Below are 19,400 nucleotides of genomic sequence, written 5' to 3' on the forward strand. Positions count from 1 at the left end.
CTGGCTGGGATAGAGATGGCACCCACAGAAAGTCCTCCCACCATGGGTGAGTATGCCAGCTTCTTCGCCACACCCTTTAGGTGCTTCCATATGAAGAAGGGACAACGAGCTGTGAGAAAGTCTGATCCTCTCCAGAAGTGGCCAGAGAGAGAGAACATCAGACTAGTGGGACCCTGTGTAGCAGCCCCAGGAAGAAGTTAGGCCTCAAGCAAAGCTATAGATCTATATTGTAGACTTGGGGAGCCTTGGGAAAGCTACATAGAACCCCCAGGGACTAGAAGAGCTGAGGGCCCCACTTCTACCAGGACAAGGGAAAAGACTGGCAGGAGAAGGGCAGGGAGAAGCAAAGGGTGTGGGAAGGGCTTGTGTGGCTACAACCATCAGTCCCAGTGTGTTCCTCCCCACAGCCCAAGCAGCTCCTGCTGAGCCTGATCTAAAATGGAACAATGAATAAAACAAGTCTGAGGCTCGACAGAGGTTTTCTACTGGGACCTCCAGGAAAAGGAGAGAGAGGGGGACAGGAAGAAGACCAAGGGGACATTGCCAGCAGAGGAGAGGAAGGGGTCACATGGGAGGAATGAGCTAGGCCAACTGAGCTAGCTGACATTCTGAAACTCCCTGGGCATCTGAAGCTTCATGTGGGTGGATGAAGTCCAGAATGCGGAGCCTCCACCCTGAGAGCCTGCCTGGAGGGAAGTGGACCCAGAAATTGGCATTTCTAACAATACTGGGCTCCTCCCAAATACACTTTCTGATCCTCAGCCTGGGATGCAAGTTAAAAGCCTTAGGCAGTATCAGAAGACCCTAAGCCTGAATTGCACCCCCAGAGGTGGTGGTCAAACCTGTACTCCTGTAAATGTTAAATCCACCATGGTGAGTCTACTGCCAAGCCCAACCCAGAGCACTGGGATGGACAGCTCTGGGATCTTTGCAGTTTGGAACTCAAAATGCTGAGCTATCTCCAAGCAGGTGGTGTCTATGCTGGTTATGGAGCCGCTGAGTAAGATGAGAACTTCAGCCCCTGGTCAGAGGCCCTGGGGCCACACTGAGCCATCTTCTGCCTGAAGGAGCTTCCTGGGCCCTCAGGTAGGCTAAGGAGGGACTTGCTAGCTGCCCTCCCAAGCCTAGAGAGGTCTGCAAAGGTAGGGAGACTGGAGAGAAACATACAAACAAAACTTACCTCAAAGCCAGGAATATGGTGGATTGCTGGCTAGAGTAGAGAAAAGAGGGTGTTGTTCACCTGCTCATCGACCATCCCAGACCCCTCATTTCTACCCTGGGCCAACACCCATAGACTGTGTCAAGTAGCAACAGGCCATGGGTATAGGCTGTCCCGAGGTGAAGGGGCAGTAGTCTATGTCCTCCAGACACCTTACCCAGAGCTGCCACAGGAGCAGTTAGCAAAAAAGGTTCATGTGGAAGCCATGGCAAGCCCGAGGACAGAACTCAGAACAGCCTGGCATTTAACAGTAGGGCCCTGGTTGCAAGGTCCAGAGCCAGGCCATGACACAGCCTACCTCCAGTACCCATTCACACACTTGAGGGCCGTTACCCCAACTACACTGGCTCCTGGAAAACATGACAGGGAATGACCCGGGAAGAAAAATTGCTAATGGCCAGAGGACTCAGTCATCTAGAAGCCAATATTCTGCCCTCAAGTGGATTGTGTCTGGACTTGGAGATCAGGAAGGGTAGCTGTGTGGGTGTCAGTAGGAGGGCTGACGTCAGAGGAGCCATCCCAGTCCTTACTGAGTTCAGCATGTGGACAGCCCCGCCACCATTGGCCAGGCCCCAGCTGGGCCTCCCAGGCCTGGACAGTGGCCAGCCTTACCTTCTCTCTCTGGATCAGCTCAAACGCTGCCAGCAGCTCACCCGCAGGCTGGCCGCCTCTGGTCAGTGGGAACCAGGCCAGTCGGGGCATCCGTTCTAGGCTGGGCTGACAGATACAGCGACCCATAAACTCGTCAGCACCCTAGACCAGTATAGAAAAAGAAGAGTCAGTGTCATCATCCCCCCACCCGACCCCAAGAAACTAGGCCTACATCCTACCTTGGGGGCTAGAGAGGGCCCCAGAAGTCAGGGTAGCCTCTAATGCAGAATGCCAAGCATTGCCCTCTTAGGCGAACTGTGAGGACAAGATATTAGCACCCTCGCTGTACTAGGATGGAATTCCCACAACAGTTGTGGAAGTCCTTCTGTATATCCAACTAGCATTCCCCATGCTTTTACTTAATCATCCCCGAGTCCATCAGAGACCCAGGAGAAACAGTCTGCCTACACTTCCTTAACACCCTTGTTGTTTGACATGTCAGGGACCCTCATATCACTTAACTGTTTCACCCCTGACTTCCCCCATTTTCTCAGATGAAAAAAAAAAATGTGATCTTGCTTACCCAAGTGAGTCTTACTAAAGTGATGTCTTTACCTCCTAAGTCTTGAGCCTGGCTTCCTACTTCACCCCTGCTGCCCACATGACAGGTCCATCTCCCTCAGTGATTGAACACCAGTTCTCCTCAGCCTCCTTCCATGCTCACCTCAGTCACAGCAGACCGTCACCCATAGCTCACAAGGCAGTCAGCAAAGCCAGGTCTCACCCAGATGGTGCTGTGGGCATCACATACCCTCAGCCCAGGAGAAGAGCTGGGAGACAGCCCTGACTATTCTGACACTATACTACAGGAGGGCCTCAGCATCTCTATGAACCATCCTGGAATGGCTACCAGCTCCAGCACACATGCCACATTGGTGAGTGACAATCCAGAATCATCACTCAGAATGGACAGTAACCACAGCACTAGAAAGGGTCTGGAGCTTCTCGGGGCCATGTATGGGCCCTTTAGCTGCTGAGTTCTGCAGAGGGGTAGGACTGGCAGATTCCCAATGGGCACAACTCCAGCTCAGCCCTGGAGCTACCACTACCCCAAAACAGGCCATCGTTCTCCCTTGCCTGGCGAGCATGAGAGGTGTAGCTTGGAGCAACATTTCCAGAAGATTCTTCTGAAAGAGTTTCTGGCTGGCTAGCCAAGGACAGGTCAAAGAGGCCCTGGCCTGAGTAAGGAGTGGCAGTGAGATGGAGGGGAAAGGCACATCTCAGAAGACATTTCTAGAGTTCCCATGGCTGGGTGTGGGTGAACAGGCCTGCAAAGAGCTCTGGCTCAGCCAGGGAACCTACTAGCTTGCCTGGTACTAATCCAGAGCCTCCCAGCCCCCTGCTTCCCTTCTCCTCCTGCCCCACAAGCACCACAACATGTACTCCCCCTTCCTTCCCTTTGAGGTCCCAATGACATTCCATCCAGTTGCCCCCTGTCCTTGAACTCAGCTTCCTGTAGAACTCCCAGGTCAGAATCCCCAAACCAGACCCACACTACCCACTGTCAGCCTCTGTCATCATCTGGTGGGCACCTTGCAGAGCATCACCTCCCCCAGTCCTGGCTGCTGACATGTAGTTATGGCAACTCTTCCTGGAAACAGCTTTCAACCCCTCCTCTTTGCCACTGTACCCCGCCCAGACCTGGCCTCTCTACCTAGTTTGATTTGTCTGGTACCACATGGCCTCCCTTACTTCTGGCCTCTCTCTGTGTCCTCCAGCAGCCCCTGTATTTGCTAGAATGTCCTTCTATGTTCCCCTCCCACATCTGTTTCAGGGTTTTTGTCTTCACCCCAGATATTTTGCACAGTACTGTATCATACTGTATCATATCAAACCACCTTCAGATTTGGGAGATTTTTGTTTTTGTTTTGTTTTGTTTTTAGGCAAGATCTCAGGTAGCCCAGGCTGGCCTCAAACTTAATATGTAGCCAAGAGGACCTTGAACTCCTGATCCTCCTGCCTCTACCTCCCAAATGCTGGGATTACAGGCATGCACCACTATGCCTAGATGCCCAGTTTATACAGTGCTAGGGATCAAATCTAGGGCTTTGTGCACGCTAAGCAAACACTCCACCCGTTATGCCACATGCACAACACAACCTGTTGCAGTTACTTAAACAGAATTTAAAACTCAGTTTCTCCATTGGTACAAGGACATTTCAAGTGTGGCCCACATGAAGCTGGTGGCTCCCCTCCCAGAGAGCACAGCCAGAAGGCATAGTACCACCACAGAATATCCTGTTGAACATCACCATGGAAAGGCCCTGTCTGTACCACAGGGCCACAAGGTACTCCAGACATCCATCTCACCTAGAGGGTTCTCAAACGCTGGATGTCTCAGTTCCCACCTAGGCAGCAAACCTCAGGCAAGAGGCCACTCAGCCCAGTACAGAAAGCACTTGATTAATTATTGTGGCAAGAAGGACAAGATAGACCTGGAGAAAAGCCAGACCCTTAATCCACAACTCTGTGCCCTTTCTGGATCTCAGTTTGATTAGCCATGTCTGCCAAGGGTGATGGCACAGGTGTCATGAACCCCTCTAAAACCATTTCAGTGAGCAGTGAGGAGGGAAGCCTCCAGCCTAAGCCTTGGAGAGAAGTAACTAAGCTGGGTCCTAACACTCACAGCATGGCTTTCCTTAGGGTCCTGGAAATGGGCATCAAAGAGAATTAGCAGGTAGACATACTCACATAAGTGTCGTGGTCATACAGCTCCACCACAATGCTGGGTGGCTGCTCGGCGACACTGGCTGGCTCACCAAAGATCTCAATCTCATAGAAAATGAGGGTTTGATCCCAGGTGGGGTTCAGGGTATTCTTCTCCACTACCGTCTTCTGGCTCTGATGCAGGAAGGAGACAATGGCATAGGGATCTGTGTAGGGTGGGTGAGGAAGGAGACAAGACTCAGCTGACAGTTTGGGAGTCACAGGGACACAAAGCCAGAGCATGGCTGTGGCTGTCACTCTGGAATAACAACATTCAGGCCAGATGTCATCTCTGAGGCCAGCTATAGCCACATGGAGATAGAGCCTGACCTTAGCCTGGAACTTTAAACCTTCCCTTTCCCACTCCTATCTGTCCACTGGGGCAAGGTGTGCCAGAAAAAGTGGGTGCCTGTGTGGCCCATTCATTTATCCAACAAGTATTTTCTTAGTGCCTTCTTCACACCATGCTAGGGAGCAGGCATTGGGAGCTGAGGACACAATTGGAGCAAAATGTAAAGTTGGCAACTAATGACAATTTGAATGAGATCTTGGAAGAATAAACACAGAGGGCAGAAATGTGTTCATGGGAGATCTGGATTCTTTGAGGAGGGGGAGTAAGGCACAGGTAGTAGGTTCTGGGAGCCTTGAGATAGCATCAGTAGGACATGACTAGTCAGTCCCCTTCTTTAGCAGCTCACCCCCGTTGTCACCTAGAGATGCACAAGTGATAACATGAACCAGGTATGAGGCTACTGCACTGGTGCAGGCAGAGATGGCTCAGCCTTAGGTGGCTGCAGAGCCAACAGCTGCCAGGCACTGCATGGCGTGAGCTCCTCACTGGCCCAACATTCCTGTGATGCCTGCCAACCCCAACAGCCTGGGACCCAGCCAGTCATTTTCTCTGCCTTGTCCAAAGGCAAGTTGGTATGAGTGGAGCAGATTCCAGAACAGTGGTCCCCAAATGTGAAGGTACCATGGAATACCTAGAATGTTTTCTCTTGCACATGTTATGCAACAGAGTTGGGTAGATTCCTTGACTTTCTAGCAAGTTCCAGGCAATGTTGTGGGAAACATTTGGACACCGGTGTGAGGTCTAGGGAATGTGTGCACTTGATCTGGGAGCAGAGTAAAGTGCTTGAGGGAGGGTGTTCTCTATCTTCTCCCAAGAGCATGTCAGGTTAGGGGTAGGGTCCCATTCACTCCAAATGACAGGTGCTTAGGGCATATGGACAGGAGAGCTGAGATGCAGGATGCTGGCAGCTTGAGCTGCATGTCTGAGAAGACCAAGCATAAGGCCTTAACACAGCTGATGCCGTCAACCCCAGCTCTATCCCAAATGCCAAGCCCCCAGGCCAGCCCTAGCACAGCCATTAACTTCCCATGTGACCCAGAGCTCCAGTGGCCTCAGACAATGTGGAGCCGTCCAAACAATACCAGGCCAGGATGGGGAGACAGGGAATCAGGCTAGGTTTCTGGACATAAGGAGACTAAGAGACAAACCAAGACCCCTGCACAGGAGGTGACAAAGAGAGGGGCTGTCACGGCATGCTGTAGAAGAGGTGGGAAGGTGAGGTAAGAGTAGGACTTCCACTTAAGGAAGACAGCAAGGTTCAACATTGGGACAGTCGCTCAAGAGCTAGCTGTAAGGGTGAGGGCATCTACCGCACAGTCAGAAGCCCTAGGCACCTGTAGCAGAATCATACTAGGTTAGCTGATGGGCACTGAACCTGAGCCAAGCAGGGAGTTGTGGAGGGCATCCCCTGTGATGTTGGCTTTGAAGCTGACTCTGTGGTTGGAAGAGGGCATGGGATGCCCTCAGCAGAGAGAGAGAGAGAGATGCCCCGAGGGAGTGCCTCCCTGGCATGGAGCTCCCACATCCACGCACAGGCCCTGGTAGGCTGGCCCAGAGCCCTCTTCCTTCTGCCCCTGGCAAGGCCTGGCGGCGTCTGTGCGTTTAATGAAACCGTCTGGCTGTGATACCATCAGCTCCAAGCTCGGCAGAGAACCTCTCCCAGTTCCAGTAAGGGAAGGAGGGCGCGTTCCGATAAATAAAACCATATTAGAGAGCCAGCGAAAAAGCCTCTTTTGTTCCCACCCCCTGTGCTTCCCAATGCTTTATTTTTATAAGCGTGCGGGCCCCAGACCGACCGCGTTTACACAAAGGTCACAATTGCACATTGTAGCGGCCATGCACGTTGTATTGGTGTTGGCAGCACCCCCCACGCAGGCCTCTGAGCAGGCTGGCTCTTTCCAGCAGCTCAGGCAATGAGCTCAGCGCTGGGGGACAGAGAGGGGGCAGCTTACAAACAAAACTCACCCAGACCCACACGCATGCACCCCACCCACCCATGGGAGGGAAAGGGACAACAAAAGCATTGTAAAGAACAGGCCTGGAGGCCTTATGCCTCAGACACTAGGCTACTGTGTGGCCAGGGCCCAGCCTCCACCACCACCTCCGCCGTCTCCCCACCCCCATCCCTGCAAAAGACATAAGCAGCAAGCCACCAGGTGGCCAGATGGACTCACAGACACATCCTCTGTCAGAGAAGCAAAGAACAGGGGTCAAGGAGGTCAGGGGAAAAGGGTTGGATCCTTATGCCCATAGTTCAGCCAGCCTGAGGGCTGCAGGACCCAAACAGCTAAAGCAACCCCCAAGGGGGCATGTTTGGACAGAGCTCTCTAAGGACCACAAGCTGCCTTGGAGAGGCAGGCTCCAGACACAGGCCACTTGAATATGCCACCTGTTTCCCTCATAAGAGATCCAGGGTCCTGGCACCAAAGCTCCAGACAGGACATTTTTTGTATAGATCCAAAGCTTTGTACCAGGGTGTTGGGCCAGCCCTGCTGTCCGGACCTTCCTGGGGCTCCAAATGATACTTGCTTTGCCATCAACCAGACAGACTAGAGACTATGACTAATGGTAGTACCCTGCCCCCACCCAACCCAACTGCCAGACAAGGAGCAGGACCAAGGACACTGATGCTGGCCTGACTCCTAGCCCAGTACTCTACGCCATCCCCATAGGAAAAGAAAGTGGAATGTGCCCCAGAAATCAAAACAATGCAAGTTCAAACTATGCCACAGCAATATTGTTACTACAAAATCAAGAAAAAGGCCAGCATACTACCTGTGATCCCAGTACTCCGGAATTAAAGGAAGGAGAGTTAGGAGTTCAAGGCCATCTTTAGCTACATAGTGTATCCCACACCAGCCTGAGCAACATGAATCCCTATCACAAAAGTAAAATAAATTTAAAAAATAAATAAGTGAAATTAAAATTTAGAAAAAAAAAGTTCAAAATTACCAAACCAGTGTCGGTGAGCACTGGGTAAAGTAAGTGTTCTTTCCTACTGGAAGCTACTTAGTGACCCTTCAGAAAGCAGCTGGGCAGGACGCCCTGAAAACATAAAACTGTTTGTAATGTTTTCCTCAAATTCCTGGGCATCATCCAAATTAGCCAAAGGCTCTAGGTGCAAGGGCGTTGCCACAGGGGCTCTGGTAACACATCACCCAGTCAGTACCAGTGTACTGACTGGCTACTGTGCAGTAGGGTAGCTCACTGCTGGGGATGCAGAGATGAAGGAGACTCCAGCCAAGCTCTTCACTGTGAGTCCTGGTGAGATGGTCACTATCCAAGTTAAGAGACAAAGTAACACTAGTAAGTAGGGGACAGTCAAGTCATCTGGACAGTCTCACCTGTCTGCATCCAATAAACTTTCCAAAGGAGGTTCTCCTGCCCTGATTAGGAGAAAAAAAAAAAAAAAAAGAGCAAGAGCAAGGTGTTCCCAAATGCCAGCCATGCACAGGTTAAGCAACTGACCTGGGTGATAAAAAGAAGGAAAGAAGGTAGCACCAGAGCCAGGACACTGCAGTAGAAGGGATGGTGGACAGATGTCAAAGGGCCTGGACTGGTGCTGGCAAATCTGGCCTGAGTCCTGACTCATGCTCCCCATTCTTGGGAAGGCACTGAGGAATGCTGAAGCAGGTTAGACTGCTCCTCCAAGTCATTGTGCATTGTAAAACTGGGATCCCTTTCCCAGTCTCTTTCCCAGGAACCCTTTCTAAGTGAAGTGTTTCACAAGCCTCCAATGCAGTCTGGAAAACCCCTTTCCATGCCTGATGAGTGGATGTCTGGTCCCCGTCCCCCCGTGTGCCAGAGCCAACCTGAAAAGAAAGCCTGTATTAGATGAGGGAGGGCCAAGTAGCAGCCAAACATCAGAAGCCCGAGAGAGGAAGTCCCCAGTGACACCCAAGTCTAGGGGTGACAACAGCACAGGTAGACCCCGACCTGCCCTAGCAGGAACATCTCTCAGAACCACACCACTTCAACACCACTGGACCACAGGCCAACAGAGGAATGTGAGACATCATAAGTAGACCCTTCTCCTCATGGGTCACTAAATCGTGTAACATCTGGCCTGTCAGCCATCTCTCCTTGACTGGGTTAGCCAAGGAATATGCCTTTGGGCCCATCGACCTGTAAGGCCCTCAGTGAGTCTGTATAATAAACATATCTTTGTTCCTGAAATGTTGTAAGACAACAGTTCCCAAAGATCCTCTGTGTATGGAGTGGCAGTTGTCAGCAGAACTATGGCTTCATCCAGTCCAGAAACAGTTCTTAGCAGGGACTGGACCAAGGGGGCATCATCTGCCCTTCAACAGCATTGGTGTGCACAGAACTAGGAAGATGTGGGTTTGGACTGTGTTGGGAGACGGCATGATGCTGCCACTTTGAAGGGTCAGGCAAGACAGAGCTAGGAACAGAGCTGATGACAAGTAATGTCTCAGTCCTTTGGAGTCACAGCTTTTAGCTCAGAGCTAAACCTGTACCAATATCAGAGCAGTCAACTGGTACTAGCTGCGTCTTATACTCTCTGCCTGACCTTTACTGCACACACTTAATTCAAGCATACACCACAGACACCTTCCATGGGTCTAAAGAGCAGATGTGACCACAAAGGTAAGCCCCACTGAGGTATAGTCCTCAGGCCACCTGAACAGCAACATCCTACAAGTGTCTCCTCCAGACTGCACATCCACAGACTATTGGTGGGAACACAGTGGGAAGCAGAGGGCTGCATGGCCTTGGACAATGGGTAGGCAGCTGGAAGATGCTCCTAGAAGTCTCAGTCACAGCTGGGCCCTCCTCTGGCCTCAGACATTCCGGCTTCAAACACCAGGCTCCTCAGATATGGCAACCAGTGGCTGGGCACAGCATTGGGCAGCCAGCCACCCCAGGGTCAGTTCCCGGGGAGAAATCGCTTTGGTTTAAGGTTTGGGAGTGAAAATAAACACTCAGAGTTTTATAGGTTCCCCCGTGTTGGCTGCTGTTTTCCTTTCCAGCTGCTGCTCAATCGGGCCTTTCATTCAGAAGCCCATGGCCTCTGAGGAAGCCCTGGGCAGCGCCCTCAAAGCTCCAGGGATGTTTATCTGGGTGGAAAGTATGACATCTCCCAGACCAGTGCCTGCTGACCCTGCTGCATGATCCATGCCAAGCTCCAGCTCCCCAGGCTACAGTCCTTGGAGAGTCCCTGCCCTTTGGGGTCCTCAACCCACTCAGTTCACAGAAGACAAGCAGCCTTCCATCCTCACCCACATACCCTCCACTAAAAGGAAAAGGCTGGGCTGGGAATCAGTCCATTTCTACCTTCCTCGGTGTCAGTTCCAATGTCAGAGTCCTAGACACAGCCACTGTAGATGTCTAACTGCCCCCAGCCTGCCAATGTCAATGTGCAAAGGGCTCTCTCAGGACCCGCCTCCAAAGCCATGGATGCTTAGCTGAGTGGGGCTGGAGGGCAGGTCACTGAGAGCAGAGGCACCTAGATATGAAATCCAGCTTCTGGGAAGGAGAGTGACCTTGGGCTTAGAAGGACAGGTGTGTGGCTATAAGCTGTGCAGACACTCTGTCACCAGAAGGCGGCTCTCATGGAACCCAACCCTCCTTAACCATGGGTAGGTACTTGCAGGGGAACAACTTTGGATTTAATTCCCAACTCTGTCACCTGTCAGCTATTTCAACTCAAGCAATTTGGGGAACCCACCTGAGTCTCTATTTCTTTACCTATAAAATAAGGAGATGGGACATCTAATTGTCAGTATCTGCCCAGGTACACAGTGGTGCTCTGTAAATGTCTGCTCTTCAGATGTCTAGTGCTGAGTGTTCAGAAGGAAAACACAGCACCTCCCTGTGTGAGCACACAGCCGATGGGAAGACTGCAGCAGACAGACCACCATGGAGCCCCACTTGGATACGGGCACAGAGAAACATCCTGGAGAGGTATCAGGGACTGGGGAAGGAGTGACCAACTCAGCTTGGGGGAATCAGAGGACATGTGATCTAGGTCCTAAAGTTGAAATTGAGGAAGAAATGCATTCTAGGCTGAGGAAGCATTAAATGCAAAGGCCAGGCACATGCAGGAGGCTTGCAATGGCAGATCAAAGCTGGTAGGGCTGGGGCTCGTGGGTAGTGGGTGCAAGCAGAGATGAGAGCACAGCCGACACCCCTCAAAAGGCTTGTCCATTGGGGCAAGTATGTGGCAGGTTCATCTATCTGTCAGGGCCTATACTTCAAAACAAGGGAATAAGAAGTCTAGTTATGTTTGGGTCAGAGTAGGAGGGAACAAGGAGGGCAGGCAGGAAACCGAGCGACCTAGATAGGAAAGAGTAGAGCAAGTGTTCTGCTGAAGCAAAGATGCATAGAACTGTATAGCCAAGGCTTCCATAAAGGACCCCAGGCCAGGCAGGCAATACAGATGTTGGGTCTAGGAGTGGCAGGGCCTGAAAGCTGGGTCCAGGATGGAGCAGGCCTCCAGGAGCTGGGTCTGGGAGTGCTGCAGCCTCAGGAATCTGGTCTAGGAAGGTAGGGGCCTCAGGGAGCTGGGTCTACACAGAGTGACCTACATAGAGATAGAGATCTAACCAAGACTGACCCCTGGGAAGAAAGGGACAATCCACTAAGTCTCACTTGAGGCACAGCTGTCCTGATGAGGAGGAAACAGTATCTAGCACTTGCTGAAGTGAAGACTCAAGGATCCTGCTAGCCATACCACACACTTTGAGCCCTCCCCTTGGGAGTTCTGCTCCTCTCCTTTGTCCACCTACCTGAGAAGGAGTCTTTGTCCATGGCCGGCAGGTCTCGGGCCTGATACAGGTAGCAACGCAGATGGTAGCGGTTCCCATCTTCACTCAGAAGGAAACAGAGATGCCATGTGATAAATAGGGTTGCTAAGGGCTGGAGCTACAGGAAGAGGAGGGTCTGCCCCAAGAAGGGCAGCAGACTCTGGCTGAAAATGGAAATGGCAACAGCTGACAGGCAGAGTGAGCCTCTTCCAGTCAAGACATACTCTAGCTCAGAAGCAGGAGCCTGCATCCTTTGAGGCTATCTAATCCCGGGAGAGAGACAGGGGAGGAAGAAGGACTGAATGCATGCATCCCATCTTCTGCACAGAGACGTGAATGCCCACTTGTACATAGGCTCACGTGCCAAAAAGCCTGACTGGCCTGGAAGCACACAGTCAGTTCTCCAGAGCCTCAGCATACACACTCCTGACCATGGAACTGCACTCCAAGGATGATGTCGTGCGTACACACGCAGATGTCACCAAGTGTAACTTACAGTCAAAGATGCAGGAGATTGTGGGTCTGTTGACGCCAAAGCTCAGGGTAGAAACGGACATGGAATCTTCGCTCCTGTCATCCACCATGCCGCCCTGGGGACACAAGGTTTGTCAGGGCACATCAGAACACTGACCCTGGATTCCTGCTCCCAGTCACAGCTGAATCTCAGTCCTCCTACTCCGGACACACAGACCTCCAAGCAAGAATCAGCTCTGGGTGTGAATTCTTCAGAGAGTTATACCTGAGGGTCAGACCAAGCAATTTGCCCCATCTCTCCCACCTCACACTGAGGCTTGCTGCCCTCAACCCAGGCCTGGGCTTCAGGCAGGTCATGCTCCTCACAGCTGTCCTTAACCATGCTTAGAACAAGGTCTGCCCCGTTCTGTCCTTGCAAAGGGCTCACACCACACACGCAGGAGGAACATGCTCCTCTGGTGTCCCAATATATTCATCAAGGCCTTGCTGCTGTGGTACAGGTTCTGAGTCTCACTACTGGACACCTCTCCTGCAGTGAGAATACAGTAACACTCCCCTACTTCCTTCCGCCACAGTTTCAACATAGCTAAAACCGGATCACTTGAGTTCTGATGTTGCCTGTTGCTAACTTTCCCTGTGACTTCAGACAAGTACTGTCTGAAGAATCAATTTTTGTATATCAGAGATAACTATACAGTGCTCACTCAGCCCAGAAAGCTGCTGTGCCTGTTAAAGGTAGACAAGTAGTTCTTGGGGCACCACCTGGCATTCGGTATGTAATCAAACATGTGAGCAAGTCCTAAGCTTAAGGAAGAAAGGCATAGGCTGTGGGGATGGATTCCAGAAGCTACCCAGTATGCAGCCTGGCTGAGGGTGACAGTCATATATGTACTCCTATTTGTTCAGAATCACATGCATGAAGATATGAATTTATCATTAGAACCCATGTAAAAATGCTAGATGTGGTAGCCCACATCTATAGCCCCAATGCTGAGGAGGCAGAGACAGGCAGCCTAACCTAATTGCAAGCCCTAATTGCAAGTGGAAAAACTCCTTGTCTTAAAAAACCAGGTAGGTGATTCCTGAGGAATGCCATCTGAGGTTTATTTCCAGACTACACACACACACACACACACACACACACACACACACACACACACACACACACACACTACACCACACCGCACACACCCCTCTCATACCCACACATCACACCACCCCAACACATGTTCCACACACATACACCTCTCCCACACACAACACACACACACACACACACACACACACACACACACACACCACCCCAACGCACCACAAACACATACACATAGCACACCACACACACATACACATACCACACCACATATGTACCACACACACTATTAACACACACATGTACATACATGCAGACATACATACATTTATACACACAGAATAACACAGAGGGTGCTACACAACAGACAGGTTAAGACCCCAGTTACATCTAGAATCCTGCCTCTTAGGCAGGTAGGGACTCCAGGAATCCTGGAGTTTCCTCAGGAAAAGCAAAGCACTTGGCCTGTGCCCTGCCACACAGGTACCCTGTTTCCAGAATAGGCATAGAGTCCAGTGTCTGATGGCTGTAGAGCTCCCCTCCCAGTTACAGGGTATCTGGTGCAGGAGCAAGCCTTAAGGAACTTAGCAAAAACACAGCCATAAGTCACACGGACACAAGAAAAGCAGGTGAGGACACTGGAAGTGAGGCTTCACAGCCCCTAGGCATACAGTCCACTTCATACATGCAACACACACACACACACACACACACACACACACACACACACACACACACCTTAATGTTCCTACCACTGCTGAAGTGGGGAGCAGAGTCCAAGCTCTTCTGGGATGGACTCCTTGTCCTCAGCCTAGCCTCACACAGGTATCCTACAAGCAGGCAATGTACTAGGTGAGCATGTGCAGTTGTGGGAAGTTGCACACATCACAGGATCTACAAGTACACACACACCTCCCCCCACCCCTTCACAGTGCCTCTCTCTGTAAGCACTTTCTGGGTCCATATGCGCGCACAGGGCCTGAAGCCTGAGATCAGAAGAGTTATTCTCCTCCCTGGGACTACACAGGGGCTGGGCCAGGTGTTCCAGGCCTGGCTCAGGGCCTATTAGAATTTTTCTTGTAGTGCCCTACATGGGGCCTAGGTTCCTTGACCTGTCCTGCCTCCTAAGGAGGGCTCAGCCATCCCACAAGGTCCCTAGGGTTCTCCAGCCATCCCCATATGATCTGGGACCAGAGTGGTCCTACCTTTCACCTCTCCTGTGTCAGGGTTTGGGGAGGCATTAGTGGGGGAAAGTATTTCCAGAGGCAGAGCAGATACACTCCTAGAGCCAGGCACAGAGGGACAACCCAGAGCCCAGTCTAGCTATGACTCACCTGCTGAGCAGCCTGTCCCCCACCCCCGACACAAACATTCACACACACACAAACACATGAGAGAGAGAGAGAGTCAGTCTCTTTACATACCATGGTCACTGGTCCTCCCAGGGCCATCACCCTAAACAGATCCCCATTAATGTCTGAGAACATAGGGGAGCAGCCCTCCCTACTGGACTTGAGTAGGCACTGGATTGGGGCTTTAGAGTGGTAACATCCTGCGCTAGCACCCCACTCATGTTCAAACAACAGGGACACCCTGAGACCCCTTTCCTTCCCCCACAGAGACCACTCAAGTAGGTATCATCACCTCTCAAAGGGCCCACTCTGAAACGCCCTCACAGCACCCTCATACACCCTAAAGGGAGCTCACAGACCTCGCACGGCTTTGCTCCTTTCCATGACACTGGTGTGTGTATGATAAGCTGGCTTTATACCAAATATTCTGATCAAGGCCAGTGTTGGCTCCAGGTACCACGATGACCAGGCACCATCAGCAGTGCTTGCAACATGAGGCTCAGTGACATTCACTGAGTTAGTTAGTGGCTCTAGCCAAGGACAAGGCTTGCCCTCTCCTGAAAATCACCTTTCTCCAGAGGGAAGACTGGAGGTAAAGCAATTCTCAGGGCCAAGCTGAGGGAAGGAGCCCAAAGAGATGCCATCTGTGAGAGGAGGCTTGGAAGTGCTGGCACCGGTCAGTCAATTGGCAACACCCTGCCTTCACCATCATCTCTTTGTAGAATCCAAATCCAGAGACCATCCCTAGAGCTGGACCCTAGGAACTTTCAAGTCAGAGGACAGAAACCAGGGCAAAGCACATGTTATAGGTGACGATGCTCAGTGAGGGCCATGCCCAGGCCATGCACAGTTACGGTAAGACAGGAGCACAAGCCCTCCACCTGCAGTTTCCAGAGTGGACTGAGAAAAGAGAGTTGGCATGGCCGGTAGTGAGTTCCTGGGATCCTGGCTCTCACCTGTGAGAAATGCAGGGCATTTAACTTGGGTCTTGTGAACACTCTGCAGTGGTGAGGCCATTGGTGTCCTGAACATGTCACCTAACTAGATATCAGTACCACTTAGTTATGACTGCCAAAATGTCTCCAGACACTGTTATGTGTCACCCAAGGGATGGACAGTACCCCTCATTTAGAAAAATTGTTTAAACAAAATTAAACCAGATGGCATACCCACAGCCCTCAGTGGGTACCTGGCATTCAGTGTGTCTATTTAAAACACTGTCACTTCTCCAGCCCTGTGTGAAGGAATTCCTCACCCAAACTTCCACTCCTTCCTCTCTAGTTTTCTCCTTCCTTCTGCCACAGGACCTTTGCACTGTCCGTCCTTCCCACTCAGCATATCCTCTCTGCTGTACTAACTTAAGATCTTCCTTCATTTTAGTCATTGCAGAAGTACGGGCACCTTCTTGGCTTTCTGCCTTCAGTGTTTCCCTACCTCGCCAGTTTGTCTTCTGAAGGGACTCAGGCAAGGCATAGACAACCTTTATGTCACACATCTTCTGCCTTATACCTGACCCAGAAAAGGCTTCAGTGAAGGAAACCCCAGCGTGCCCTTGCCTTGGGCAACATGGGAGGTTCAGAGACCAAAACCCCAGGCAGGAGGTAGTAAATTGTGTGGCTAGCGGGGTCCCCCTCACCTCAGGAGGCCAGGGTCTGAATGCCACAGGAGGAACCCCCAGGATGCCTTTGTAGCCAACAGGCTGCTCTGTATGTTAGAAGGGCAGAGGGGAGCTTCTGGAATGTCCCTTTTGGAAAGGTTTCCTGGAATGGGTACTGAGTAATCAAAGGTGGCAACATTGAAGAAGGAGTCAGCTGACAAGTAGGAAAAACTGGGGGAGGGGATTCCTAGCGGGGTCCTGTAAATAGCCAGGCTTCACAGGGTGCCACTGCTGGGGTCTCTGCCCATCTGCCCCTCGCACCCATCCCTGCCCAGCCCTGTTGGCCTAGGGCATTGGGTTTCCCACAACCACATTCTTCACTCCATAGCTCATGCGGAGACTCCCAGGCTAGGGCTGGCAGCCATGCTGTCTGTGGCCACACACTGTGTCCTAGGGCAAGCTGTGTACAGGATCCTATGGCTCCCTCTGGGGGGACTGGGCGGCCTCCAACCCACTGCTGCCCGGCAGGAGGCCATGGATCCCTGGAGGAGCCTGAGGCAGTAAGGAGGAGAAACTGGGCCTCGGAGATGCTAGGGAGTGCCCCTGAATGTCCCTCGAGATAAAGCCAAGCCTTGTGGGACCTGCCCAAGGAGGTAGGCAGGTTCTCGGGGAGATATGCCTACAAAAGGGACCCCCCTCTTACCTAAATGAGATGGAGACCTAGAAAAGACTCAAAAGGATGCTTGAGGTTCCTTCAGAGCCACACATCACCTTGCTCCAGCCTCAAAAAGCCCTGAGTGACCCATATCCCAGAGGACTTTATACTTTATCAGCACCCATGTGGAGAGGAGGGAGGGAGAAAGCGAGGAAAGCAAGAGTTAGGCAGAGCAATCACAAGCCTAGAAGGCGGGGACAGGGCCTCAGATGCCACACCATGGCTGTAAGCAAGGAATCAGCAAGGGCTGGGGTAGGGGGGGGCTTGTTGGGACCAACAGAGAGACCCCAGGAATCTTCCCTGCATTGGCCATGTCAAGCAGAGAGGTGTCGCCTAGCACAGGTGGCTACTCTCTTCCTCCTTCCAGGGAAGACCACTCTCACCACAAGACCGGAGGCAGAAATAAGAAGAGCCTGGTACCGCTGAGAAGGACCCTACTAACAGGCACTCAGCATCACTCACCCCTCTGTTCATGCAAATAGGACCAGAGACCCCAGAGTGGCATGTACAGGAGTTGTTCCACATCCCAGAGTCAATTTCAGACTCGGGATTTGTAAGGCAGTTATTAGACAGAAGAAACTCTACACTTACAACTCAAAAAATTGATATTTCAAAACAGAGGTGGTGGTGCATGCCCGTAGCACTGCCACTTGGGAACACGGGACATGAGAGAACAGGAGTTCTAAAGCAACCTAAGTTACAGTGTGAGTTCTAGGACAGCCAAAGTTATTATAAGACTCTGACTAAAAAAGTAAGTAAGAAAGGAAGGAAGGAAGAAGGGAGGGAGGGAGGGAGGGAAGGAGGGAGGGAGGGAGGCAGGAAGGAAGGAAGGAAGGAAGGCAGGCCTGCACACATCTGGGAATTGCCCCCACAGAAATCAGCATGTGCCCCAAGTCTGAACTGGGGAGCCGGGCTTGGCTTTTTGTGGAGAGCTAACAGCTGAGCATTGGCCAGCATAACTCTCCGATGACCCTCGGGATTGTCACCATCTTCACTCTCTCCTCGTCACCAGCTTTGCAGGGACATCGGAATAACATGGTGACTTGGGACAGAGTTTTCCTTGGTTCTCATCTGAAGTCAGTTCAACTGAAACAAGTTCTCTTCAAAATGGGTTCCTAACAGAACCTAACCTCCCTACTAGGGCTGGTTAGACAAAGCCATCTATAAACAGTCGGTGGTCACAGGTGGTGTGGTGGCCTGTGGTGTGTATCCCAGAACAGGACATGAGCAACATCCACAAGCAGCCAGGGAGTCCATACCTTCACCACTGAGGACCACGCAGGTCTGTCACAAATGCAATGCCCACCAAGACACAATGTAGTGACAGGCCATCCAGGAGTGACACTGGCTATGTGCCAACAGAGGCTTATTTGTTAAAACATGCCAGGGGTCAGATTGGCCTGTGGCCCATAGTATGTTAACCCTGCTCTATGAAGGGAGGTTATTGGTTTTGCTGTGTCATTATCTTCCCTGTCTGACGAGTGAGAATACCAAGACAATTTGTCTCTTCCCTGAAGTTAAATGGTGGATTCCCTAACAAGACCAGGGTCTCTCTTCCAGAAGCCATCAGAGTTCAGAGCACCCAAGCAAAGTGCTGAGTGTCAGCCTAGGGCCAGAAGAAGTCACACCCAGATCCAGGACACTGACCTGGCTGCCACCACTTATACAGAAACCCCACTTCAAGACAGCAAGCTAGATCAAGGCACGAGAGCCCTTTAAAAGAGGGAGTGGACTGGAGACCTCCCTTCCCAATCAGGTCTTAAGTAGAATAGCAGGCAAGGGTGCAACCCCATTTAATTTGCAGCTGGAGCCAGGGTTTGGAATCAGCCACTAAAGTCTTTACTAAAGTCTTTGCAAAACTACCGCCTGAGAGTCCTATGGAGCTAGTAGGGCACCAGGCAACCTGGAGAGAGCACAGTGCCACGTGTGAGCTGATTCGAGCCCAGTATCCTCCCTGCAGAGACATCCAGAGCAGGTTTGTTCCAATGCCAGCTGCCTCAAGAATTTCAACAACTGTCTGTCCCATTTTGCCCTGATTCTACATGCCTGGTTTCTTAGAATGACTGGTAATAATATCCTAGGCTAGATGGACAAAAAAAGGGGGGGGGGGATGAAGGCTCATAGACCCTCAAGTGTGACATCATACTCAGGTGTAGTGATAGATGATTTATGATTTATTAAAGTTTGACTGAGGACTCATAAGCCCTGGGATTAAAGGTGTGAGATATAACTCTCTTTTAGACTGATTCACTCTTGTGTAGATCTGGGTGGCCTTGGACTCAACAGAGATCTGCCTATCTCTTATTCCTGAGTCCTAAGATTAAAGGTGTGTACCACCACCTCCTAGCTTCTGGCTGCGGGGGATTAAAGGTGTGTGCCTGGCTTCTATGGCTTGTGGTTGACTTTGCTTTCTGAATCCTTAGGCAAGCATTAATAAATCATAAATAATATAACACTATACTTAGGGGTTCCAG

General features: G+C 51.4%; 1 protein-coding gene across 4 annotated transcripts in view; it reads right to left on the minus strand.

The window, feature by feature from the left end:
• The window catches only part of Dysf (dysferlin), a 199,811-nt gene that overhangs the window by 65,774 nt on the left and 114,637 nt on the right, over window positions 1–19,400 (minus strand). For all 4 annotated transcript variants that reach the window (XM_027428547.2, XM_027428543.2, XM_027428546.2 and 1 more), the window contains 5 exons: window positions 12,192–12,285; window positions 11,678–11,755; window positions 4,562–4,743; window positions 1,832–1,972; window positions 1,181–1,210 (listed from right to left, as the gene is read on the minus strand). In XM_027428547.2, the coding sequence (XP_027284348.1) occupies window positions 1,181–1,210; window positions 1,832–1,972; window positions 4,562–4,743; window positions 11,678–11,755; window positions 12,192–12,285 (525 nt within the window). The remainder of the gene's footprint in view (window positions 1–1,180; window positions 1,211–1,831; window positions 1,973–4,561; window positions 4,744–11,677; window positions 11,756–12,191; window positions 12,286–19,400) is intronic.

This window comes from Cricetulus griseus, chromosome 8 (genome assembly GCF_003668045.3).
Source record: "Cricetulus griseus strain 17A/GY chromosome 8, alternate assembly CriGri-PICRH-1.0, whole genome shotgun sequence".
Taxonomy (NCBI): Eukaryota; Metazoa; Chordata; class Mammalia; order Rodentia; family Cricetidae; genus Cricetulus; species Cricetulus griseus.